Source organism: Oncorhynchus clarkii, chromosome 8, assembly GCF_045791955.1.
Source record: "Oncorhynchus clarkii lewisi isolate Uvic-CL-2024 chromosome 8, UVic_Ocla_1.0, whole genome shotgun sequence".
NCBI lineage: Eukaryota > Metazoa > Chordata > Actinopteri > Salmoniformes > Salmonidae > Oncorhynchus > Oncorhynchus clarkii.
Genome location: NC_092154.1, coordinates 40,151,568 through 40,179,452, shown reverse-complemented (window position 1 = coordinate 40,179,452; position 27,885 = coordinate 40,151,568). Strand labels below are relative to the sequence as shown.

The 27,885-nt window shown below is 43.0% G+C and overlaps 1 protein-coding gene across 1 annotated transcript in view; it reads right to left on the bottom strand.

The window, feature by feature from the left end:
• LOC139415669 (syntaxin binding protein 5a (tomosyn)) overlaps window positions 1-27,885 on the bottom strand; it is a 156,623-nt gene that overhangs the window by 77,605 nt on the left and 51,133 nt on the right. The window contains exons 3-5 of the mRNA XM_071163787.1: window positions 23,685-23,766; window positions 23,216-23,316; window positions 3,820-3,954 (exon numbers count right to left, since the gene is read on the bottom strand). Coding sequence (XP_071019888.1) covers window positions 3,820-3,954; window positions 23,216-23,316; window positions 23,685-23,766 — 318 coding nt within the window. The remainder of the gene's footprint in view (window positions 1-3,819; window positions 3,955-23,215; window positions 23,317-23,684; window positions 23,767-27,885) is intronic.

Genomic DNA, 27,885 nt, shown 5'->3' with positions numbered 1-27,885 from the left:
TTGACATGAATCTGAAGACATTTATTTATGTAATTAACTATGTTTAATTGTTACCCGGTTTAATGAATCGTGCAACAATTAACACATTAGGATCCGGGGCACCATAAGAGCGGTTCTTGAAAGAGTTACCATCTCCTGAATTAAACTTTAAAAGGTCCTATCACCTCTATAAACAGTCAACGTTTTAATCATAACCTCGTATCATATCATCATTCTGAACAGTCGTAACCTCCTTCATCTACAAAAACCCAAGCCATACTTAATGATTCAGTACTACACAAATTGGTTTAATTATTTATTTATGATCTAATTAAATGGGAACACAGGATAAACATACACACTTTGCACCGGTTATTGACTGAAGCCTTAATACGCTGAAAACAGGTCCCTAGCGGAATGACAACAACATGGCTGCTTGTTAAAGAAGAGATGGAGAGGGAGGGAGAGAGGGACAAAGACACTAAAAATTGGTACATTCAAAAACTACTCTCACCTACAGTAACCATATACTTTGCACACAAACCGCTGCCCGCTTTGAGTAAGAATATCAAGAATGTATTTACGTGAAATGCCTGGGTTCGACGGGGATCTCTCTCGGTGAATAGGGTAGCCTTGGAAAGGAAGTTGGGCCTTTTCGCTTGTAAGACTCTGATTGTCCAAAATGGTTCCGACAAGTCTTCTACTGATGTCCTTCTCTGCAGTTGTCCGATATCCGGTGACTTGTCGTGTAGTCCGGAACAGAACTACAGAGTTGACTTTCCTTCCATTCACTCTTGAAGAGGCTTCTTTGAAGATAGGCTAGGGGAGTGTATCGTCTCCACCTCGTGTCGAGATTCAAAGTTCAAACCACTTTAAACGTGCAGCTGCAGCTTCACATCTTTCTGGTCTGATGTGTTTTTTTCTTAACCCATCATTTATACAATTTGCTCAAAAAGGGCGGTTCCAACAGGTTAACTGCATGCTCTCTGACCTCACTCAGGGCGGTGACTACTCACTGTGCAAAGTTATATATGTATTTAATCTCTTATAGCTTCTCAAATCACATCTCTCTCTTAACAAAAACACTTTAATCATTGTTCATATTACATGCACAACACATTGTATGGAAACTTAAAGTTTTCCTTTATGACGTTGTTAATGACTTCACAAAATAACCAACTAAATTAAATTTGACCATTCCCCACGTTCTATGTTAGAAATATTGTTGCAGTATTAATTTACAACAGGTCGTGAGTTCTTAAACCCCCCTCCCCTAGTTATTTCCTTCCCCCCCTCTAAGGTGAGAGGGTGTCTGATTGAAGTTAATCATTGCAAACCTGATCTGACCTATTTCGATTTTTGTGGACAGTCAAGACAATATTTTCAATCATGGTGGTGGCTGCATCATGTTATGGGTATGCTTGTCATTGGCAAGGAAATAAATGGAAGATAGAGCTAAGCACAGAAAAAATCTTTGAGGAAAACTAATTGTATTTGTCACATGCGCCAAATACAACAGGTGTAGAGACCTCACCGTCAAATGCTTACTTACAACCCCTTAACCAACAATGCAGTTCAAGAAATAGATAAAATAAAATATGAACTAAATAACCTGAAGTAAAATAAAAAATAAAAACTTTAAATAAAATAAAAAATTAACACAAAAAAATTACATAACAATAACAAGGCTATATACAGGGGGTACCGGTACCGATGTCAATGTGCGGGGTTACAGGTTAGTCGAGGTCATTTGTAAAGTGACTATGTATAGATAATAAACAGCGTGTAGCAGCAGTGTAGGGGGGGGGGGGTCAATGTAAATAATCCGGATGGCCATTTGATTAATAGTTACATTCTTATGGCTTGGGGTAGAAGCTGTTAAGGAGCCTTTTGGTCCTAGACTTGGCGCTTCCGTTCCGCTTGCCATGCGGTAGCAGAGAGAACGGTCTATGACTTGGGTGACTGGAGTCTTTGACAATGTTTTGGGCCTTCCTCTGACACCGCCTAGTATATAGGTCCTGGATGTCAGAAAGCTTGGCCCCAATGATGTACTGGGCCGTACGCACTACCCTCTAGCCTTGCCTTGCGGTCAGATGCCGTGCAGTTTCCATACCAGGCGGTGCCATATAAGTCTACTTTCCAACAGACACTAGGAGACAAATTCACCTTTCAGCAGGACAATAACCTAAAACACAAGGCTAAATATACACTGGAGTTGCTTACCAAGACAACATTGAAAGCTCCTAAGTTGCCTAGTTATAGTTTAAAACGTAAATTGGCTTAGAAATCTACGGCAAGACTTGAAAATGCCTGTCTAGCAAAGATCAACAACCAACTTGACAGAGCTTGAAGAATTTTAAAAAGAATAAAGCTCAAATATTGTACAATCCAGTTGTGCAAAGCTCTTACAGACTTACCCAGAAAGACTCACAGCTGGAATCGTGATTCTCAAATGTAATGAAATTCATGTTTAATTTTTTATATATTTTTTTCCTTCCACTTTGACATTACAAAGTATTTTGTGTAGATTGTTGACAAAAAAGTACAAAGAAATACATTTTTATCCCACCTTGTAACACAACAAAATGTGGAAAAAGTCAAGGGATATGAACACTTTCTGAAAGGCCCTGCACACAGAGTCACACAGAGACACACACACGGCCACACAAACACATGTTTGTGCGTGTATGGGTTAAGTGTTTATGGGTTAAGGTGTTTGAGATGTTGAGTTTAGATTTGGAAACAGAGTGAAAGTGAGAGAAGCAGGGGATAGGATAAAGAGGGGAGAGGAGGACACACTGTGTTCAGTAGAGCATATATAAGAGTGTGTTGACGTGTCCCTTTAGTCAGGAAATACCATGGCAGCTCCAGGACTGTCAGGCACTACTCCTCAGAGACCCATACTGTCACCCGTTCCTCTCCTCCACCTCTATTTTTCCTCTAATTGTCTACCCCAAAAAACCTTCCCTTTCTCTACCCACTCTTTCCTTCCTCTCGTCTATCCCCTCACCTCTCCTTCTCTCCTAACCCCCCACCCCTCCTCTATCAATTCCCCTCCTCTCCTTTCATCCCTGTCCTCTCTTCCCCTTCTGTCTTTTTCTCTCCCTCTCATCTCCTTTCCCCCTCTACTCCTCCCTTTCCTCTCAGCACTGTCGAGACAGGACATCTGTACATGCCCAACACTGATCTTAACAGACATCTGTTCAACCCCTCACTATGAGACAGGAAGAGATAGGATTGGGAAAATGCTACAAAACTCAAGATTGAATTATGCAAGAGCTCTAGAGCAGAATCAAAATGGAGGATGTCAACAGCAACACAAATATTTGACCCTGCTGGTCATCTATGAACATTTGAACATCTTTGCCATGTTCTGTTATAATCTACACCCGGCACAGCCAGAAGAGGACTGGCCACCACTCATAGCCTGGTTCCTCTCTAGGTTTCTTCCTGGGTTCAGGCCTTTCTCTGGAGTTTTTCCTAGCCACCGTGCTTCTACACCTGCAATGCTTGTTGTTTGGGGATTTAGGCTGAGTTTCTGTACAGCTGTACATCAGCTGATGTAAGAAGGGCTTTATAAATACATTTGATTTGATTTGACAAATACCCAGTGAAATAGCACAGTATCTTACAAATACTTTAACCCCATGCTGAAGAGGCCTACTAAATAAGAGTCAGATAGTGATCCACATCCTTCCTCCTTCACACCTGCGGTTACTGAAGCCACCAGGTGTGGATGAAGCCTAGAGGTGACTAAGAGGCTATTTGATAGCTATGTCCATTCCACCACAAGCCGTTGTGACAGTGTGACGAGGAGAAGAGGCTGGTGTTGACACTCACAGTTCGATGGCTTTGTTCCACATGATGACGTAGCCTGAGAGTGTGAAGGACTCCACGTTGACGATGTGGATGTTTCCTTTCTCTGTGCCGATGTACAGCCATTTACTTTGGAAGGGCAGGTGGACAAACGTGATCCTGGAGGATGGAGAGAAATGAGAAAGTTTATGTAGGAGTTAAGAGACACAGAGAAATAGAGACACAGAGAGGTAGTAAAAGTGGTAGCATTAGACAAAGAGAGAGGAAAAGAGAAAGACAGAAGTGTTTTGCTGATGATATCCTATTGCATTTAAAACACAGAAACTGTGCAGTTTAAGAATCTTCCTTGTTTTCTACAGTGACCTAATAATGCTGAGCTGAGACCAAGGTGACGGTGGAGGTGTTTAAAACTCTATTCGGCACCTAATTACCGGACTGATACGAGAGAAGAGGACTGAACCAGAACACGTTACCCTTCCTTCCATACTCTCCATTTATCCATCTGTGTCATCTTCATTCTTTCATCAATTTGTCCAATAATTCTACTCGTCCTTCAACCATCAATTAATCCATTCATCCATCTCTCTATGTGAAGTTTAATGAACGGTCAAAAGCTTTTGAAACCTACATCAGTCTCTACCTGAGTCAGCCTCTACCCCCAAGCCATAGGACTCCTAATAGGACTCCTAAATACTCATGACTGCTAAATAGTTCATTAATGTTTACCTAAACTATCTACACTGAACCTATCTTGCACGGACTCTATGCACAATCACAAGACTACACACTACCATATACATATTTACACACACTGCACTGACACTCTCACACAAAACCCATGCACATTCACTGCATACGCACATGCATACATAACACACACACGCATACCGACAACACAAACACACATACACACATACCTCCACCTTACCTGTCACCCTAGACCCACTTCGATTTGCTTACCGCCCCAATAGGTCCACAGACAATGCAATCGCCATCACACTGCACACTGCCTTATCCCATCTGGACCAGAGGAAAACCTATGTAAGAATGCTGTTTATTGACTATAGCTCACCATTCAACACCATATTACCCTCCAAGATCATCATTAAGCTCGAGGCCCTGGGTCTGAACCCCACCCTGTGCAATTGGGTTCTGGACTTCCTAACGGAGCGTCCTCTCAGGTGGTGAAGATAGAAAACAACATCTACACTTCACTGATCCTCAACACTGGGGCCCCACAAAGGTGTGTGCTCAGCCCCCTCCTGTACTCTCTGTTCACCCATGACTGTGTGGTCATGCACGCCTCCAACTCTATCATGAAGTTTGCAGATGACACAACATTAGTAGGCTTGATTACCAACAATGATGAGACAGCCTACAGGGAGGAGGGGAAGGCTCTGGGAGTGTGGTGTCAGGAAAATAACCTCTGACTCAAGGTCAACAAAACAAAGGAGATGACTTCACGACTTCAGGAAACAGCAGAGTGTGCACCCCCCTATCCACATCGATGGGACAGCAGTGGAGAAGGTGGAAAGTTTTAAGTCCCAGGCATACATATCACTGACAAACTGAAATGGTCCACCCACACAGACAGTGTGGTGAAGAAGGCGCAACATCGCCTCTTCAACCTCAGGAGGCTGAAGAAATTTGGCTTGTCTCCTAAAACCTCACAAACTTTTACAGATGCACAATTGAGAGCATCCTGTCGGGCTGTATCACCACCTGGTATGACAACGGCACCTCCCACAATCACAGGGCTCTCCAGAGGGTGGTGCGGTCTGCACAAAGCATCACCGAGGGCAAACTACCCGCCCTCCAGGACACCTACAGCACCCGATGTCATAGGAAGGCCAAAAAGAGCATCAAGGACAACAACCACCCGAGCCACCACCTGTTCATCCCGCTATCATCCCGAAGGCAAGGTCAGTACAGGTGCATCAAAGCTGGGACTGAGAAACTGAAAAACAGCTTCTTTCTCAAGGCCATCAGACTGTTAAATAACCATCACTAGCACAGTGAGGCTGCTGCCTACAATACACAGACTTGAAATCATTAGCCACTTTAGTAAATGGAACACTCATCACTTTAATAATGTTTGCATATCTTGCATTACTCATCTCATATGTATATACTGTACTCTATACTATATCTTAGTCTATGCCGCTCTGACATTGCTCATCCATATATTTATATATTCTTAATTCCATTCCTTTACTTAGATTTGTGTGTATTCGATATTTGTTGTGAAAGTTAGATATTACTGCACTGTCGGAACTAGAAGAACAAGCATTTCGCTACACCCGCAATAACAAATGCTAAACCTGTGTATGTGACCAATACAATTTGATTTGATACCAACACAACACAAACACACATACACACTTTTGCACTCATCATATGCTGCTGCTACTCTGTTCTTTATTTTACTCTAATTATTATCTATCCTGATGCCTAGTCACTTTACCTTGCCTTCATGTACATATCTACCTCAAATACCTTATTATTATCTATCCGGATGCCTAGTCACTTTATCCTGCCTTCATGTACATATCTACTTCAAATACCTCATACCCCTGCACACTGATCTGGTACTGATACTCCCTGTATATAGCTCTGTATAGTTTAGAAGGGGTCATAAGCAAGCATTTCATGGTTAAGTCTACACCCGTTGTATTTGACGGATATGACATACAATTTGTTTGATTTGACCTATGACCCAATGGTCATCTAACCCCACTAGTTTAAAAAAAAAAAGCCATTCTTAAGTCCTCCTAATGGTACATGAATAAAACAGGACCAAAGTAGGTCAAACCGGTCATCCAATCAGGACTAATATACCTGAACCAAGCACTTCTGATCAGAACCACACAATTCATTTTTTTACTTAACCTTTATTTAACTAGGCAAGTCAGTGTAGAACAAATTCTTATTTTATAATGACGGCATACCCTGGCCAAACCCTCCCCTAACCTGGACGATGCTGGGCCAATTGTGCGCCGTCCTATGGGACTTCCGATCACGGCTGGTTGTGATACAGCCCAGGATCGAACCAGGGTCTGTAGTGATGCTTCTAGCACTGAGATGCAGTGCCTTAGACCACTACGCCACTCAGGAGACAAGGGAAGGAGGGTAAGGAAAGAGGAGAGAAATAATGATGGGAGGAAGAAGAATAGCATCATTGTGGGGTAAGCTGACGGTAGAGGATTCAAGCCCAAATCTGATCCAAAAATGCCCTTCAAAAATGCACACTGCAGCCATTTCAGAGCTTTAACATGAGAATCATGGGCATGACGCATCACACCATCCCTAGATCATTCATCATCATCCATGTCCTATCTCTCCCTCTTTCTCTCTCTCACCCCTAATGTTGACCTTAAATTTCACATGTGGAGCCATATTTTCAAATGTATTACATTTAGAGTTTATGTTAACATGTGAGGAGAGTAACATGAGAATAACATGAAAAACAACACATGAAAAAACGTTTGCAGTTTCACATGTGGGAAAACTCCACATGTGAAAATCTCACTTTCACATGTGGAATTGCATATTCACATGTTGGGGTGAAATGGTGTTATATTCCTCAAGTGAAAAGGTGGGGTTAAGATGTTGTAGTAGCAATGTTTCCACATGTGGAATTGCAAATTATTAATTATAATTCTTCATTATTGCCATTCTGTAATTTTTTTTTACTTATAGCTTACCTGACTACTATAATTGAAGTGAGTAAAAACATTTTAAAATCTTATTTCTGAGCCATTCACTCCATTATTATTGTAATCCTCCATGGTGTTGCATTGATATACATGTGTATTTAGCACTACCACTAGGGAGAGGCATTCGGGAGTGTTCCTGCTGCAGGCATGCTCCTCTCTTCGTCATACATTTTAAAAGGTTACTTTGTATGACATTTGTATCTAATGGTTGCAAGCTAATTGTTAACCGCTAGCTATCTCAGTGATAGGCGATAGCTAGCCTTGCATTTTGCCTTAGCTAGCTAATGGCTTCTGTTATTGAGCTGTCTATTGGTTTTTGTTACTTTTGATACACAGGCCTAAAAGTTTTAATGTATTTTAAAATGTGTGAATGTGTTTGCTATTGGAATGAATGTAAACACATACTTTTATATAATCTATACAGCTACAAAAAAAACTGACATTGAGGTTAAAGAAAGTGTGCTTAATCAATTTACCAGATTTTACTAACCGTTACCTTGGACGAAATCAGACGTCAATATTATTGTAATGGTTTTTATATAAAATTCTTAAAAAACAGCTAAATTTGAGCAAATTTGGAATTTGTGATTAATCGTGATTAATTGTGATTAATCGTGATTAATCACAGCAAGTCCTGCGATTCATTGGATAAAATGTTTAAACGTTTGACATCCCTAATTTTGAATTGAACCGTCAATATACTGAGATTGAGAGAAATGTATAATAACTGTAGTTGGGGCTCCCGAGTGGCACAGCGGTCTAAGGCACTGCATCTCTCACTACAGACCCTGGCTCAATTCCAGGCCTTATCACAACTGGCCATGATTCGGAGTCCCATTTGGAGTCCCATAGCGCACAATTTGCCCAGCGTCGTTGTGGTTTGGCCGGGGTAGGCCATCATTGTAAATAAGAATTTGTTCTTAAACTGACTTGCCTAATTCAATGAAGGTAAAAAAAAGAGAAACTCAGTGTCATTCCTCTTGTCTAATGTTTAAGACATTGGCTGCTCCCATGGGAGACCCAGGTTCTAATCCCACCGGTTATGAAAGCAGATGTGAAATTTAGAATATCATGTGAAATGTTGGGAAACTATGTGTCTCTGAGTGGTGAGAAATGTCAGAAAACAAAAAAAATTCACCCTGAAGTTACATGTTTTTTCCCCATTTTTTTTCCTTCAAATAAACGTGAAAAATGTACATCTGAAAACTCAGATGTACATTTCAGTTCTCTCTCTCTCTTTCTGTCCGAGTTCTTTTCAGTTGGCATAAGAGCCCCTAAAGCAATCGTGTCCCATAGGCTCTGCTCATCACTGCCTTTCCCTGACTAGTCCCCAATGACGTATGACACACAACTCAAGAACACATCATCATCTGGTTCTGTTGGACTGGATACACACATCACACCCACACAAACACCTCTCACACATGCACACAGCTGTACACACAGCTCTCCCTCTCCTTTTCCTCCTCTCCAATCTTCCCCTCTCCCTTTCTCTCTCTCTCTTCCTGTGTCCATCTTATGGATTCCCTTTTTCACTTGCACCACAAACCCAATCCCCCTCCTCCATGTGTTTTTCTCCCTCTCCCTATGTCTCTCAGTATCTTTCTGGCTGAAAGGCAGTAGTGAGAAGCAATGCATACTGTCAGACTGTACACACACACACACACACACACACACACACACACACACACCTGAGTAGAGCTGGTCCTTGTCTCCGCTCCACTGCTCTGCAGTACCATGAATATATTCATGGGGTTGAGGAGAGGCGTCGGGCTGCTCGACATGCATCACATACACATGCACATACACACACCCACATACACAAACACACAATCACAAAGCATGAGAACACTTTCGCACACCAATATACTTACATACCAAAACCCAATTGCTCATTCATGCATACACACTTGTTCACACACACACACAACAGACGCACACATGCGTATCTAGTCATGACAGCTAGTGGCGTTATCACATAGCCATTAGGTGGGAGGCAATTGATTTCAGGTGTTGTGCCATAGACCTATCTGCACTATCAGATGTGACTGTGTGTGTGTGTGTGTGTGTGTGTGTGTGTGTGTGTGTGTGTGTGTGTGTGTGTGTGTGTGTTTTTGCATACATAGCATATTGTATGTGTGTGTGTGTGTACAGTGGCTTGCGAAAGTATTCACCCCTGTGGCATTTTTCCTATTTTGTTGCCTTACAACCTGGAATTAAAATACATTTTGGTGGGTTTGTATCATTTGATTTACACAACATGCCTACCACTTAGAAGATGCTGTGAAACAAACAAGAAATAAGACAAAAACACAGACAACTTGAGCATGCATAACTATTCACCCCCCCAAAGTCAATACTTTGTAGCGCCACCTTTTGCAGCAATTACAACTGCAAGTCTCTTGGGGTATGTCTCTATAAGCTTGGCACATCTAACCACTGGGATTGTTGCCCATTCTTCAAGGCACAACTGCTCCAGCTCCTTCAAGTTGGATGTTTTTTGTTGTTGTTTCTATTCCTTTATTTAACTAGGCAAGTCAGTTAAGAACAAATTCTTATTTTCATTTACGGCCCTCTCTTGGCAGGTTGTTGTGGTGCCATATTCTTTCCATTTTTTAATAATGGATTTAATGGTGCTCCGTCGGCTGTTCAAAGTTTCTGATATATTTTAAGAACCCAACCCTGATCTGTACTTCTCCACAACTTTGTCCCTGCCCTGTTGGTGCCCCTTGCTTAGTGGTGTTGCAGACTCTGGGGACTTTCAGAACAGGTGGATATATATACTGAGATCATGTGACAGATCATGTGACACTTAGATTGCACACAGGTGGACTTTATTTAACTAATTATGTGACTTCTGAAGGTAATTGGTTGCACCAGATCTTATTTAGGGGCTTCATAGCAAAGGAGGTGAATACATATGCACGCACCAATTTTACATTTAAAAAAAATAATACTTTTTTTGAATAGTCCACTTCACCAATGTGGACATTTTTATGTATGTCTATTACATGAAATCCAAATAAAAATCAATTTAAATTACAGGTTGTAATGCAACAAAATAGGAAAAATGCCATGGGGGATGAATACTTTGGCAAGGCAAAAGATAACTAATCGAGAGTTCCCCTGGCACACACTTAGCGACATCCTCAGGGTTGATTGGAAAGGAAAAGTAAGGAACATAATTGCACATGAGTTTGTCTAAGTGCTTTTACATCTCGCAAGTGCCTATCATATCTAGAAGACACTTCTCAAGGATGATTCCAGCTTTAAAGGTGCTACACCTAGAATTTCTCCCGTATGTGAAAACTAGGTGAATTGCAACAGCACTAGGCTGCATTCAAAACAAATCTCCCCCTCCCCATAATATGGCAGAGACGTTCGGCTTTGGTCCACCAGCTTCAAACAGCTGTAAAAACAATATATTTTGTTTTTGACAATATATTTCACACTGATTTAGATGGTACAATGATTCTCACATAAATTAAATTGAGCGAACGGTGTAGAAGTTTTGCAACCAGGAAATTACAGAGTGATTTCTAATAGATAACACAGCCAAAGTCAAAACAGCTTTCCCATTTTGAAACAGATGGTTTCACTCCAGAGGAAATAGATGTCATTCCAGGGGACAGAGACCATTAATAACCTTCTATAATGACCTTTTTAGACTTATCTTATCTTATCCTGTTGCAATATGTATCTTTTTAAGTGGTTCGGAGTGCAATTTATACATATTCATTCTCCCACGACTGGTTGCTCATTCTCGGCAGGTGACCATTGATTGCTCTGGCGACCTCTGGGTCTGTCTCTGCCACCTGGGGAGGTTCTGGTTCTTTTACCTGGCGTTAGTCAATCAATCAAATTTATTTATAGAGCCCTTTTTACATCAGCACTGTCACAAAGAAACCGAGCCTAAAACTCTAGAGAGCAAGCAATGCAGATGTAAAGGCTTGTTGGCTAGGAAAAACTCCATAAAAAGGCAAGAACCTACTGATGGTGCAAGTAGATAATGGGGACTGGCTGTGGTGCTCCCATTCCTGGTTCTCACTCCTTGCATTAGACCATTCATCCCCTTGGTCCCTCTCTGTCTGTCCTATCAGTTTCACTCATCCTGACCGATTGGCGTATGTGATCCACCTTGGGTCAGTGGTGCCTCTTTTCACCGTGCCTCCAATTCAAATTGGCCTGTCTCACATCGAACAAGACCCAATCGACCCATCTGTCTCAGTGGTCAGTTTCTCAAACCCCATCGTTGGCTATGTTGTGCGGTATACTCAGAAAACTCTCCAATGGAACACCTCTTGAGTGGCGCCTCGTCTCCCGTGGCTTTGGCTGTGGATAGGTTGTGGCTTCCCACTGGGTGAGCACGAGTGTGCTTTGGTCTCCTCCATCACTGGAGGACTGTGCCCCACTGCATGCTCAATTCCGGAGAGGGAGCCAAAGAATCGGCTGCCACATCCAAGGAAGGCAGCAGGTGCGCAAATGATCTACTCCCGACTCGGGGATATAGTGGTGAAAAATAACAGTACTTTCGAGTCTCCGTATTTGGAATGAGTAGCCTACACTTTAAATCACTTTAAAGAGGATCCATTATTGATGTTCAGAACTGATGGTTGGAAGCATTTTTACAGTGGTCAAAAACTTCTGAAAGTGACACAACAGTGGTGGTTTCTCTAATGACTGCCTCGCCTGGTACAATAACTACTTCTCAGATAGAGTTCAGTGAGTCCAATCAGAGGGCCTGTTGTCCGGGCCTCTGGCAGGGGTGCCACAGGGCTCAATTCTCAGGCCGACTCTTTTCTCTGTATATATCAATGATGTTGCTCTTGCTGCGGGTGATTCTTTGATCCACCTCTATGCAGACGACACCATTCTGTATACATCGGCAAACAAACCCTCCTTCCGTGGGCTCCAACTGCTCTTAAATGCTAGTAAAACGAAATGCATGCTCTTCAACCGATCGCTGCCCGCACCTGCCCGCACAACTAGCATCACTACTCTGGATGGTTCTGACTGAGAATATGTGGACTACAAATACCTAGGTGTCTGGCAAGACTGTAAACTCTCCTTCCAAACTCACATTAAGCATCTCCAATCCAAAGTTAAATCTAGAATCAGCTTCTAATTTTTCAACAAAGCCTCCTTCACTCATGCTGCCAAACATACCCTCGTAAAACTGACTATCCTATCGATCCTTGACTTCGGCGATGTCGTTTACAAAATAGTCTCCAACACTCTGCTCAGCAAATTGGGTGCAGTCTATCACAGTGCCATCCATTTTGTCACCAAAGCCCCATATACTACCCACCACTGCGACTTATATGCTCTCGTTGGCTAGATATTCGTTGCCAAACACACTAGCTCCAGGTCATCTATAAGTCTTTGCTAGGTAAAGCTCCGCCTTATCTCAGCTCACTGGTCACCATAGCAACACCCACCCGTAGCACGTGCTCCAGCAGGTACATTTCACTGGTCATCCCCAAAGCCAATTCCTCCTTTGGCCGCCTTTCCTTTCAGTTCTCTGCTGCCATTGACTGGACCGAATTGCAAAAATCACTGAAGTTGGAGACATATCTCCCACACCAACTTTAAGCGTCAGCTGTCAGAGAAGCTTACCGATCGCTGCAGCTGTACACAGCCCATCTGTAAATAGCCCATCGAACCAACTACTTACCTCATCCCCATATTTGTTTTGGTTTTTCTACTCTTTTGCACAAGAGTAGGTGAACCTTCACACCAGTCTGAGGTCCTGAGTGGTCTGGAGCTGGTTTCATCAAGGGTTCCTCTGTACTTTGCTCCGTTCATCTTTCCTTCAAACCTGACTAGTCTCCCAGTCCCTGTCTCTGAAAACACCAATGCTGCCACCACCATGCTTCACCGTAGGGATGGTGCCACGTTTCCTCCAAATGTGACGCTTGGCATTCAGGCCAAAGAGACCAGACCAGATAATCTTGTTTCTGATGGTCTGAGAGTTCTTTAGGTGCCTCTTGTCAAACTCCAAGCGGGCTGTGATGTGCCTTTTACTGAGTAGTGGCTTCCGTCTGCCAACTCTACCATAAAGGCCTGATTGGTAGAGAAGTGCAGAGATGGTTGTCCTTCTGGAAGGTTCTCCCATCTCCACAGAGGAACTCAGCTCTGTCATAGTGCCAATCAGGTTTTGGTCAACTCCCTGACCAAGGCCCATCTCCCCCGATTGCTCAGTTTGGCCTGGCAGCCAGCTCTAGGAAGAGTCTTGGTGGTTCCAAACTTCTTCCATTTAAGAATGATGGAGGCCACTGAGTTCTTGGAGACCTTCAATGCAGCAGACATTTTTTGTTACCCTTCTCTAGATCTGTGCCTCGACACAATCCTATCTCGGAGCTCTACGGACAATTCCTTCGACCTCATGGTTTGATTTTTGTTCTGACATGCACTGTCAACTGTGGGACCTTACATAGACAGGTGTGCGCCTTTCCAAATCATGTACAATCAATTGAATTTACCACAGGTGGACTCCAATCAAGTCGTAGAAACATCTCAAGGATGATCAATGGAAACAGGATGCACCTGAGCTCAATTTTGAGTCTCATAGCAAATGGTCTGAATACTAACATTTGAAGTCAGAAGTTTACATACACTTAGGTTGGAGTCATTAAAACTTGTTTTTCAACCACTCCACAAATTTCTTGTTAACAAACTATAGTTTTGGCAAGTTGGTTAGGATATCTACTTTGTGCATAACACAAGTAATTTTTCAAACAATTGTTTACAGACAGATCATTTCACTTATAATTCACTTTATCACAATTCAAGTGGGTCAGAAGTTTACATACACTAAGTTGACTGTGCCTATAAACAGCTTGGAAAATTCCAGAAAATTATGTAATGGCTTTAGAAGCTCCTGATAGGCTAATTGACATCATTTGAGTCAATTGGAGGTGTACCTATGGATGTATTTCAAGGCCTACTTTCAAACTCAGTGCCTCTTTGCTTGACATCATGGGAAAATCAAAAGAAATCAGCCAAGACTTCAGCCCAAAATATTGTAGACCTCCACAAGTCTGGGTCATCCATGGGAGCAATTTCCAAACGCCTGAAGGTTCCAATGGCTTAAGTACAACAAAGTCAAGGTATTGGAGTGGTCATCACAAAGCCCTGACCTCAATCCTATAGAAAATTTGTGGGCAGAACTGAAAAAGTGTGTGAAAGCAAGGAGGCCTACAGAACTGACTCAGTAACACCAGCTCTGTCAGGAGGAATGGGCCAAAATTCACCCAACTTATTGTGGGAAGCTGGTGGAAGGCTACCCGAAACATCTGACCCAAGTTACAGAATGTAAAGGCAATGCTACTAAATACTAATCGAGTGTATATAAACATCTGACCCACTGGGAATGTGATGAAAGAAATAAAAAATTCTCTCTACTATTATTCTGACATTTCACATTCGTAAAATAAAGTGGTGATCCTAACTGACCTAAGACAGGGAATGTTTAACTTGTATTAAATGTTAGGATTTGTGAAAAACTGAGGCTAAATGTATTTGGCTAAGGTGTATGTGAACTTCTGACTTCAACTGTATGTAAATAAGGCGTTTCTAAAAACCTGTTTTCAATGTTCACTGTTATTATGGGGTATTGTGTGTGGAATGTTTTAGTAAATCAATTTTAGAATAAGGTTGTAACGTAGCAAAATGAGGAAAAAGTCAAGTGGTCTGAAAACTTTCCGAATGCACTGTATATGTTTTTTTTACTTTAAAGCTGGAATCCTTAATAGTGAAACAGCCACGTCTGTTTGTGATTTTACAAAAAAGTTCCGGCATATAATGAACACTTTTTCCCCTCTGAGCATGATATGTGCTGTAACAAAAACAATAACGGTAGTGGGGTTGCCAGTGGCGCTGTTTCCCCGTCCTGCGGATACCATCTTTAATTTTAGAATAATATTTTTTGACATTTTGATTTGGCCAAATGGCAACTCCCTAAATACACGTACACAAAATATTTGTGTCCCCTGTCCTCCTTCTTTTACAAAACTCACTCAGCCCTGCGTCCGGAACTTCATCTCCTCCTCCTGTGAAAGAAGGGATGAAAATAGAAATCAAATGAGAAGCAACACTGTGTGTGTGCATACGTGCATCCATGCGTGTGTGTGCGCACGCGTTTGTACGTGTGGGCTGTGTTATTAAAAAGTAGCTGGCCAATTAAGTCCTCTGTCTCCACTCTCTTAGATGTGGGCTATTTAAAAGCATGCCCTTAATTGGCTGTGCTGTCAGATCATCTTTGTCTTGGGGCCTAAATGAGAGTTCTGGTTAGAGAACTAACCGGCCCAGCCCAGCCTACACAGAACCAGTCCCAGACCAACACATGTGGTTCTACACTCCCTTATAGTAAGTAACGCAGGGCAACAGATTTTTTATGAACAATGTAGTGAATTTGTTCCTCCAGTATGCAGTATACCTTGAGCTTGGGGTTCTGTTTGTGGAGACTGTGTGTGCTGTGCTGTGCGTGTGTGTGTGTGTTTATCACATCAGCTTCATCTAACTCGGCCAGTAAAAATTAAACGCTGAAATGCCTGCATCTGCAGCCAGGAGGCGACAGAGTCCCCACAGCCACAATGACTTGGCATAACTCCTCTCCTCTCTTTTCCTTTCATCCCCTCTTATCTCCTCTCCAATCCTCTTCTCTTCTCCCCTCCTCTTGTTCTCTCCTTTCCTTTCCTCTCCATGGCTCCCCTCACCTTTCCTCCTCTCTTATTCCCTCCCCTCCTCTTCTTTCCTCCATCCCCTCTCACTGACCCACTGACTCTGCCACTACTTTGTGAATGGACCACAGTGCTCTAACAAGACTTTCTCTGTCCTCATCTCCGCATATCTAATAGACTGGATCAGTTATAGTTGTGGCTGGGAGAGATTTCTGCAACACATCAACTATTTTCTGATCAGCGCTGGTGAAGGAGAGGAGACAAGGAGGTGGCAAAGGAGATGACGAAGGAGACGACGAGGAAGGGGGAGCAGCCGGTTGAGAGATTGGGGACATGGTCTTTCTCTAATCCTGAACAGTAGTTTGTCATTGATGTTGCTTCAAAGTTGTTACCTCAACACCATTTATCAGTGTCACTTAGAAGTGTGATAAGTGGACTCGATCGACTGGGCCTGTTTCAAAAACATCCCAAGCCGTGTGTGAGCATTTCAGTCACACAGAATATCAAAGAAGGGAGAGGATAACCACATGTGTTGTCTCTACCTTGACCTACACTGGCACACCTATACTGTCTATCCTAACAATATGGGAAAGAATAGTTTCCTCTTCCTCTTCCCCTCATCCTCCCCTCAGCTCTGTGGGAATGTGTCTCGTCTCCTGGGGTTCAGTGTACAGGACTGTTGAGTTCACTCCTGTTGCTCAGGGAGCCAGGCAGGCTGTGTTTGAGAGCCACGCTCACTAAATGTCACACACAGTCACAGACTCGGCAGGAACACATTCAGCCTGTAAAGACGCTGCCGGGCACCTGTCCGTCACATCAGCAGCGATTAGCTCTGACGGTTAACCCCTTCCCCTATCAGACTGAGGGATCATGGAAGGAACACCGTTATTGGCTCTGATGCTTAAGCCCTGTGTCTGTCACTGGAGCAGACAGTTGACCCCTCCCACTTGAAGTGGGGTGATTCTGCCCCCCAGTAACTTGCTGTTTGACTGCAAAGTTACTGAGTCAAAATAAAAATAAAACTACTGATGCTTTCTAATAATTTTATGAATTACCCAATTAAACTAAGATTACATCATTCAGAATAGTATCAGCTAACAGCTTGGAAATACTCATAGAACAGTGTGTGTGTGTGTGTGTGTGTGTGTGTGTGTGTGTGTGTGTGTGTGTGAGAGGTCACATCTACACCTCATGTTGGGGCTGGGTAGGAGCGATTGATCGGAATAATCTAGTTGCTGGGTGGAAAGAAGGAGAGGGGGAGGATGAAAGAGGGAGGATGAAAGAGGCAAATCAGGTACACATATGTCACCTCCTTTACCCTGGGGCGGGACAGGACTGACAGATACCCTTTATACATAAGCCTTGGTTTATATAGAGCAGAACGATTGCCAGTGAACAGACAGGAGCATGCAACACGCTACTAAACACACTACTAAACACAAGACCTTCTCCATTCCTGTCATTATTGAAAGAGATTGTAATATCTCACATCTCAAAATAGGACTACTTAATGTTAGATCCCTCACTTCCAAGGCAGTCATAGTCAATGAACTAATCACTGAGCATAACCTTGATGTGATTGGCCTGACTGAAACATGGCTCAAGCCTGATACAGTTATTGTGTTAAATAAGGCCTCTCCTCCTGGTTACACTAGTGACATATCCCCTGCGCATCCCACAAAGGCAGATGCACAGATATTTCAATGAACCCCCGAAAAAGATGGCGTTCTAATATTTTAGCTTCTAGTCATGAAATCTACGCAGCCTACACAATAACTTTGTATAGCTACTGTACTGTTTACAGGGCTCCTGGGCTGTATACAGCATTCCTCATTGAGGTCCCTGAATTCCTAACGGATCTTGTAGTCATGGCAGATAATATTCACATTTTTGGTGACTTCAATATTCACATGGCAAAGTCCACAGACACACTCCAAATGTTTTTCGGAGCCATCATTGACTACATGGGTTATGTCCAACATGTCTCTGGACATGCATTGCTACAGTCATACCCTGGATTTAGTTTTGTCCCATGGCATAAATATTGTTAATCTAAATGTTTTTCTTTATAATACTGGACTATCGGACCACAGTCTTATTACGTTTGCGATCGCAACAAATAATCTGCTTAGACCCCAACCAAGGATTATCAAAAGCCACGCTATAAATTCTTGGACAACCCAAAGATTCCTAGATGCCCTTCCAGACTCCCGCCACCTACCCAAGGACGTCGGACTACAAAAATCTGTTAACCTCCTAACCGAAGAGCTATATGAAACCTTGTGTAATACCATATATGCAGTTGCACCTCTAAAACCAAAAAACATTTGTCACAAGAAATTAGCTCCCTGGGATAGAGAAAATAAACAAGTCCTGAAGCAAGCTTCCAGAAATGTGGAACGAAAATGGCGCTCCACCATACTGGAAGTCTTCTGACTAGCATGGAAAGACAGTGCCATGCAATATCGAAGAGCCCTCACTCAATCACTCAATCAGCCTACTTTTCCAACCTAAATAGGTAGAATAGAAACAATCCCAAAAAATGTTTTTGATACTGTCGCAAAGCTAACTAAGCTAACTGGCCTTCACGTCAGCAGTGATGAATTCGTGAACTTCTTTGACGAAAATATCATGATCATTAGAAAGCAAATTACGGACACCTCTTTGAATCTGCTTATTTCTCCAAAACTCAGTTGTCCTGCACAGAACTGCCAGGACCTAAGATCAATGGCGACACTCAAGTTTTTTAATTCTGTATCTTTCGACTCATTCACAAAAATAGTAATTGCATCTAAACCTTCAAGCTGCCTACTGGACCCTATTCCAACTGAATTACTGATGAGCTACTTCCTGTGCTTGGCCCTCCTATATTGAACATAATAAACGGTTCCCTATCCTCCGGGTGAGTACCAAACTCACTAAAAATGGCAGTAATAAAGCCCCTGAAAAAGCCAGACCTTGACTCGGAAAATAAAAAAGAATATCAGCCAGGCCTCCCGAGTGTCGCAGTGATCTAAGGCACTGCAATGCAGTGTTGCGGCATCACTACAGCCTGGGGTTCGATCCCAGGCTGTAGTGTCACAACCAGCCGTTACTGGGAGTCTCATAGGGCGGAGCACAATTGGCCCAGCGTCATCCAGGTTTGGGGAGAGTTTGGCCGGGGGGGCTTTACTTGGCTCATTGTGCTCTAGCAACTCCTTGTGGTGGGCCGGGTGCCTGCAAGCTAACCTTGGTTGTCAAGGTGAATGGTGTTTCCTCTGACACATTGGTGCGACTGGCTTCCGGGTTAAGCAGGCATTGTGTTAAGAAGCGCGGCTTGAGGATGCATGACTCGACCTTCGTCTCTCCCAAGCCCGTTGGGAAGTTGCAGTGATAAGACAAGATCGTAATGTTAAGGAATTTTCTATCAATAATGACTAATTATGTATACATTTCAATCAGGACTGACTAATCAGAATACTATTATGTTACTGTATAGATGTATGAATTTTCTTTTAACCCTAGTACTCAATATAATGTGTGTAAATATAATCAAGAAGTAGAACAATGACTGTCTGTTCCTTGGTAGAAATGAATGAACTTATAGCCAGACTGGCTAGAATGCTTATCTACACAGGCAGACCTTGGCTTGCGTCGTAAATTATCTTAGTAGGGAAAGACGATGTGGGAAGGCTTGAGAACTATACAATATACCATTGTACTGCTGGTTGATGAGACGGGGTGTTACGAAAACTAATGATGTCATTTGTCAGTTTATAATCTGTGGTAAACTGTATCATGTTCAGTACTCTCGAGAATAAACACAGCTGGTTGATATTTGAGACTGGTCACCGTCCATTTCATACAAATAAGAGTCTTACAAATTCTTAGGAATTGACAGAGTGTTTAATTTTAATTGGGTATTAAAACATAGAGGAATATAATTCCTGTAACACGTAATCACAAAATTGGGGAGAAATAGAGGGTATACATTTAAAAAATGTAATAATTTGTAAAAATTATATCGTCCTATATCGAATCTCTGTTGTGCAGCAACTCCCTGCCTTCCCGAAGACAAATAATGGATACAAAACGCTCCAGTCGGGTTTTAGACCCCATCAAAGCACTGAAACTGCACTTGTGAAGGTGGTACATTACATTTTAAAGGCATCAGACCAAGGTTCTGCATCTGTCCTCCTACTAGACCTTAGTGAAGCTTTGGAGAGATTGGAAACCCTAATAGGTCTACATGGACAAGTTATTGCCTGGTTTACAGTGCCCTGCAAAAGTATTAACTCCCCTTTGGCATTTTTCCCATTTTGTTGCATTACAACGTGTAATATAAATAGGTTTTAAGTTGGACGTCATGTAATGGACATACACAAAATAGTCCAAATTGGTGAAGTGAAATGAAAAAAATTACTTGTTTCAAAAAAATAAAAACTTCTATAAAAAAAAACTGAAAAGTGGTGCGTGCATATGTATTCACCCCCTTTGCTATGAAGCCTCTAAATAAGATCTGATGCAACCAGTTACATTCAGAATTCACATAATTAGTTAAATAAAGTCCACCTGTGTGCAATCTAAGTGTCACATGATCTGTCACATGATCTCAATATATATATACACCTGTTCTGAAAGGCCCCAGAGTCTGCAACACCACTAAGCAAGGGGCACCACCAAGCAAGCGGCACCATGAAAACCAAGGAGCTCTCCAAACAGATCAGGGACAAAGTTGTGGAGAAGTACAGATCAGGGTTGGGTTATAAAAAAATTATCAGAAACTTTGAACATCCCACGGAACACCATTAAATCCATTATTAAAACATTGAAATAATATGGCACCACAACCAACAAACCTGCCAAGAGAGGGCAGCCCACCAAAACTCATGGACCAGGCAAAGAGGGCATTAATCAGAGAAGCAACAAAGAGACAAAAGATAACCCTGAAGGAGCTGCAAAGCTCCACAGTGGAGATTGGAGTATCTGTCCATACGACCACTTTAAGGTTCCGTTTAAGGACCACTATTGTTTTCACTATATATTCTACCTCTTGGTGATGTCATTCAAAAACACAATGTCAACTATCACTGCTATGCAGACGACATACATATGTATATTTTGATGAAACATGGTGAAGCCCCTAAATTGCCAACTCTGGAAGCCTGTGTTTCAGACATAAGGAAGTGGATGGTGACAAATGTTTTACTTTTAAACTCACACAAAACAGAGATGCTAGTTCTAGGTCCCAAGAAACAAAGAGATCTGCTATTTGATCTGACAATGAATCTTAGACGATTGTACAACCATCAAAACTACGAAGGACATCGGCGTAACTCTGGACCCCGGATCTCTCTTTTGACTAACACATCAAGAACATTTCAAGGGCAGTGTCTTTCCACCTTCGGAACATTGCAAAAAATCTGAAACCTTTTGTCCAAAAAGGATGCAGAAAAGCTCATCCAAGCTCTAGATAAGACTACTGCAGTGCTCTACTGCCAGGCTACTGCCCGGCTACCCGGATAAAGCACTAAATCAACTTTATTTGCTAGAATCTTGACTAGAACACAAATATTTTATCATATTACTCCAGTGCTAATGCACTGGCTTCCTGTTAAGTCTAAGGCTGATTTCAAGGTTTTACTGCTAACCTACAAAGCATTACTGTCATTGTTGTGCGCTATGTGTACGAAGTCAGGTGGAGGAGAGCAGTGAGTTGTGATTAGGCGCACCTTTATTTGGCAAAAGCACAAAAGACAGAAGCAACTGCGTCAAAAATCCTCCAGCCACAGGTAAAAGTCAATAAGTGCGAAAACACTCACAAATATACAAATGTATGACAAATACATACAACGGGTCAAAATACGATACCCCAGGGAAAATACCAGTCTGGCGCGTCACACTAAACACGTAAAACAATTCCACACAAAGACATGGGGGGGAACAGAGGAATAAATACATGCAGTGTGATTAGGGAATGTAAACCAGGTGTGCAGGGAACAAGACAAAACAAATGGAACAATGAGAACATGAGCGGCGATGGCTAGAAAGCCAGCGACGTCGACCGCCGAACGCCACCGAACAAGGAGAGGAGCCGACTTCGGCGGAAGTCGTGACAATTACATTGACTTGCTGCAACCTACAGTATCTCTCTGATTTGGTCCTGCCGTACATACCTACACATAAGCTATGGACACAAGACACAGGCCTCCTTATTGTCCCTAGAATTTCTAAGCAAACAGGTAGAGGGAGGGCTTTCTCCTTTAGAACAACATTTTTATGGAATGGTCTGCCTACCCATGTGGGAGACGCAGACGCGGTCTCGACATTTAAGTTTTTACTGAAGACTCATCTCTTCAGTAGGTCCTATGATTGAGTGTAGTCTGGCCCAGGGATGCAACGGTGAATGGCAAGGCACTGGGGTGACAAACCGCCCTTTCTGTCTCTGCCTGACTGGCTCCCCTGTCACTACTGGGATTCTCTGCCTCTAACCCTATTATGGGGGCTGAGTCACTGGCTTACTGGCGCTCTTCCATGCCGCCTCTAGGTGGGGTGCATCACATTGTGCCAGGATTTTTTTTTGCTATACTCGACTTGAGTGGGTTGAGTCACTGACGTGATCTTCCTGTCTGGTCTTGCTCAGGCTCGTGCAGTGGTGGAAATCTTCGTGGGCTATATTCATCCTTGTCTCAGGGTAGTAAGTTGGTGGTCTGTTGATATCCCTTCTAGTGGTGTGGGGGCTGTGCTTTGGCAGAGTGTATGGGGTAATATCCTGTCTGGTTGGCCCTGTCCGGGGGTATTGTCTCAGCTTCCAGTATCTATGCTGCAATCGTCTATGTGCTGGAGGGCTAGAGTCAGTCTGTCCTATAGTCTGCTCCCTCTAATTCTCCTATCTCTCTCCACAAGAAAGAGTAGAGTACAGTTGAGTAGAGTAGAGTAAGAGAGAGAGAGAGATGCATGCATACACACACACAGAAACACAGAGAGACACAAAGAGAGAGAGAGAGGGAGAGCGAGAAACCTAGGAGATTCCAGGTTTCCTACCTCTCTCTGTTGAACTTGAGTGAGTGGAGGATGGCGGGCCTCTTCTGCCTCAGGTTCCAAAGGTGCACGCTGTCATCTGCCAGAGCACTCACCAGCGCCCCCTGTGGCAGGAATGGAGAAGACAGCATTTACACACAGGTAAGCATCAGTCCACAATGCACACACAAGCTTGCAATGACGTTTCTCCATCTCCTGGTGAAAGAGGCGGAATTTCAAGCAGACGTGGAAAGGGCTCCCACAGGGTCTGCTGCAGCTGCTGAGTCACAAAGAGACACAAACACACACACAGGCACACAGGCACACACGCACACTCATCTATAGAGATACAGGAGTGTTTGAGATGTCTTGGAGTGGAGAAGAAAGGAGATAGAAAGGGGTTTAGTGGGGGAGAGAGGGAGAGAGAGCGACAGTGTCAGTAGAGCTCCTCCTGGTGTTGGATGAGTTGTGTGTTCCTGTCTTCATTACTCACCTCATTGATGAGAAACTGTAGCGAGATGACAGCGGCTCCACTCTCATGTTGACAGTAGCACTCGACACCTGGACGACCAAACCTGATAGGATCTCCGTCAAGGAATCAACCAATGGAGAAGAAGGTGGGATGGATAAGAAAGGAGATCGAACCACACAATGATCAACTATGAGATTCGTTGTTTGCTATAGGTTTCAGTCCTTACATGGGCTTTTGGTACAGAACAGCCAATGTCTTGCTCTGTTTTTCTGTCATGACCAAGCATTGGACAGGTTAGAGCCATTCTACAGGCACCCACAGTAAACGTCAAAGTACATTTCAGTAGTTTATCTACACTATACATACAAAAGTATGTTGACATCATTTTCAAATTAGTGGATTTCTGCCCTGCTAGAGCTGCACCGGTCAACTGTAAGTGTTGTTATTGCAAAGTGGAAACGTCGAGCAGCAACAACGGCTCAGCCGTGAAGTGGTAGGCCACACAAGCTTACAGAACGGGGCCGCCGAGTGCTGAAGCACGTAAAAATTGTCTGTTCTCGGTTGCAAAACTCACTACCGAGTTCCAAACTGCCTCTGGAAGCACGCTTCACCATCTGGTAGTCTAACGGACTAATCTGGGTTTGGCGGATTCCAAGAGAACACTACTGTTCTATGTGCCAACTGTAAAGTTTGGTGGATGAGGAATAATGGTCTAGGGCTGTTTTCATAGTTCGGGCTAGGCCCCTTAGTTCCAGTGAAGAGAAATCTTAACACTACAGCATACAATGACATTATAGATGATTCTGCGCTTCCAACTTTGTGGCAACAGTTTAGGGACGGTCCTGTCCTGTTTCAGCGTGACAATGCCCTGGTGCACAAAGCCAGGTCCATACAGAAAATGGTTTGTCGAGATCGGTGTGGAAGAGCTAAGACTGACCTACATAGAGCCCTGACCTAAACCCCATCGAACACCTTTGGGATGAATTGGAATGCCGACTGCGAGCCATGCCTTGTGGCCCAACATCAGTGACCAATTGAAGCAAGTCAATAAAAAGTTGCAGCAATGTTCCAACATCTCGTGGAAAGCCTTCCCAGAAGAGTGGAGGCTGTTATAACAGCAAAGGGGGGACCAACTCCATATTAATGCCCATAATTTTGGAATGAGATGTTCAAAGAGCAGGTGTCCACATACTTTTAGTCATGTAGTGTATTTTGAAGATATGGGCATTTATTAGCTAATATACTGCAGTCTGTCTATCCTGGTAGTTGTTTCTGGAGAGATACAGTATGTGTACATACAGAACACAGAGATAAGACACAATTATATATTTACTTCAAAATAAACAAATATACACTCAGTGGCCTGATTATTAGGTACCCCATTAGGTACCTCATGAAAATGGTTCGCTCCTACAGACAGTGAGTCACGTGGCCGTGACTTGCTATATAAAGCAGGCAGATAGGCACAGAGGCATTCAGCTACTGTTCGATTGAATGTTCGAATGGGCAAACCAAGTGACCTAAGTGACTTTGAGAGTGGTATGATCGTCGGTGTAAGACGTGCCGGTTCCAGTATCTCAGGAACGTCCGACCTCCTGGGCTTTTCACGCACGACAGTGTTTAGGGTCGACCAACAATGGCGCGACAAAAAAAAAACATCAAGTCCGCTGCAGTCCTGTGGGACGAAAACAGCTCGTTGATAAGAGGTTGAAGGAGAATGGCACGAATCGTGCAAGCTAACAGACGGGCCACAAACAGGCAAATAACGGTGTAGTACATCAGTGGTATGCAGAACGACATCTCAGATTCAACAACGCTGGACAATTGAGGAGTGGAAAAATATCTCCGGGTACAACAAATCTTGGTTCCTGTTGCGTAATGCTAATGGCAGAGTCAGGATTTGGTGTAATCACCATGAGTCCATGGCCCCATCCTGCCTGGTGTCAATGGTACAGGCTAGTGGCGGTGGTATGTGGAAGGTTTTCCTGGCACACGTTAGGTCCTTGATACCAATTGAGCAATGTTTCCATGCCCCGAAGAAATCAGTCTGTTCTGGAGACAAAGGGGGGTCCGACCCAGTACTAGATGGGTGTACCTAATAAACTGGCCACTGAGTGTATAAATAAATGGCAGAGGAAGATAATCTGGAGCTGCAGAGAAACAAACAACACAACATAATTACATATTCCTCCAACCTTAATCTGAGGTCACGACAGCGGAGAGAGAGAGAGAGAGACAGATATAGAGGGACAGAGAGAGGAAATAATGAAGAGTGGGGGAGATGGAAAAGAGTGGGAGGGAGAGTGGGAGAGAGTGCACGCATGCGTGGGTGCAAGAGAGAGAGGGATGGATGAGATGTATGGAGGAGGAGAGAGCTATGCAGATGTATAATAAATAAGCAGGGGGAGCAGGGAGAGAGAAAAATATAGAGAGAGAGAAAGAGAAGGGCTTCCTCCACTGAAGGCCTATATATGAGTGATGATGCGTATTCATCCTACCAAAATTCCTGTGCAGACAGAGTGGAAGAGAGGAGGGGAGGAAGAGAGGAGGGCCGGGTAGCAGTTTTTCATGGGGGATGCAGTTAAGCGTAACACATGACAGCCAGAGAGATGACACTTTCCTCATAAGAGAGGAGAAAGAAGCAGGCAAACAGAGCATCCTGCTAATATCTCCAGCTAAAATAGCCTACTAAAATAGAATATAATTGTATAGACTGATCAGGGCAACACTAAACTACAGCATTACTGCACCAGAAAAGAAAAAATGACCACACACTTAAATATATTAACACACACACATCCGGTTCACATACACAAATACTGTACATCAAACATGCACATAGCACATACCGGAAGGCAAGCTTCTCCACCCTCCACACTCTCGCACACAAGAGAGAGCCCCCCTACAGAGTAGTGAGAAGAATGATCTGGATGCTTAAGTCCAAGATGGGAACTGGAAGAGATTTAATTGAAAACTCATTCCAGAGATTGCCTGGCAACCAAATCTTTTGGGCCCAAAAAAAAGGCAGGACTTATGATTGTGCTTTTTAAAACGTTTCTCTTCGACTTTCTCTAAAATGCAGGCAGGCTTCCAAAAAGCATATTATCGAAAAGCACACAGACAGACTAACTCTGGAAAACAGTTGGTTGTACAATGACATCAAACCATGGTCAAAGATAGAAAATAGTCATATCTAATATAATAATATAGAGTATAGCATTTAGCAGGCACTTTTATCCAATGTGCATACATTTTTGTATGGGTTGTCCCGTGAATATAGTGAACATTTATCAGACTGAACTCCCCGTCTTAAATAAACAATTATGACAATAGGCTAAATGTTTCAGGTCTGAGAAAAGTGAATTGTGTCCTCTAAAAGCCAACCTTCAGATCTAAAGATCATGCCCTCGGAATGTACCATTTACCTTTTGGCGGGTTGTTCTCTGTCTCAAAAATAAGGACAAAACCATATATAGATGGTATTGGAGTAACAAATCATTGTCTCTAAAATATAAACCTTAACGGCATGCCTCATGGCATCACAAGGACTATTCTATCTTTGGTTAAAGATAAAGCCCATGATGTTTAGCCTGGGATGACCCCGATGACACTTGAGGTTGAACAAGTACCTAAACTCCAGGCACTTAATCCTTTGTATTATCTTTCCACAGTATGACACCTGTCACCACCAATACCACTCACATATTTGACAGATTGACTATAGAGAAGAAAAGAGGGAGACAGTAGAGAGAGAAAGAAAGAGAGAGAGAAGGAAGGAAGGAAAACTGGGTCAATTCCTCATCTTGTCAAGTCAGACGAAACTTTAAAAAGCTATTTCGGCCCCTCAAAGTCAACATATCTGCTATTTCATGGGTTCTCAAAGTCCCCACGCTTAGTGTTGGAAGCCGGAAGGGAGTCTTCTCTTTACATCAAACAAAGTGAACTTGTCAGGAGAGCTACAACTAGGGATGCTTATGGAGACAATATAACCCAGGGATAGCACTCAATTGGTTCCTGTGGATGTAATCAAATTGCTGTGAGTGGACTCTTCACCTGACAGAACCAATTGAATGTATGATGGATCTTCTAGACCATTTGTTGTTTTGTACACCCTGCACCATAGGGAGTGATTGTCTGTGTGTGTGTGTGTGTGTGTGTGTGTGTGTGTGTGTGTGTGTGTGTGTGTGTGTGTGTGTGTGTGTGTGTGTGTGTGTGTGTGTGT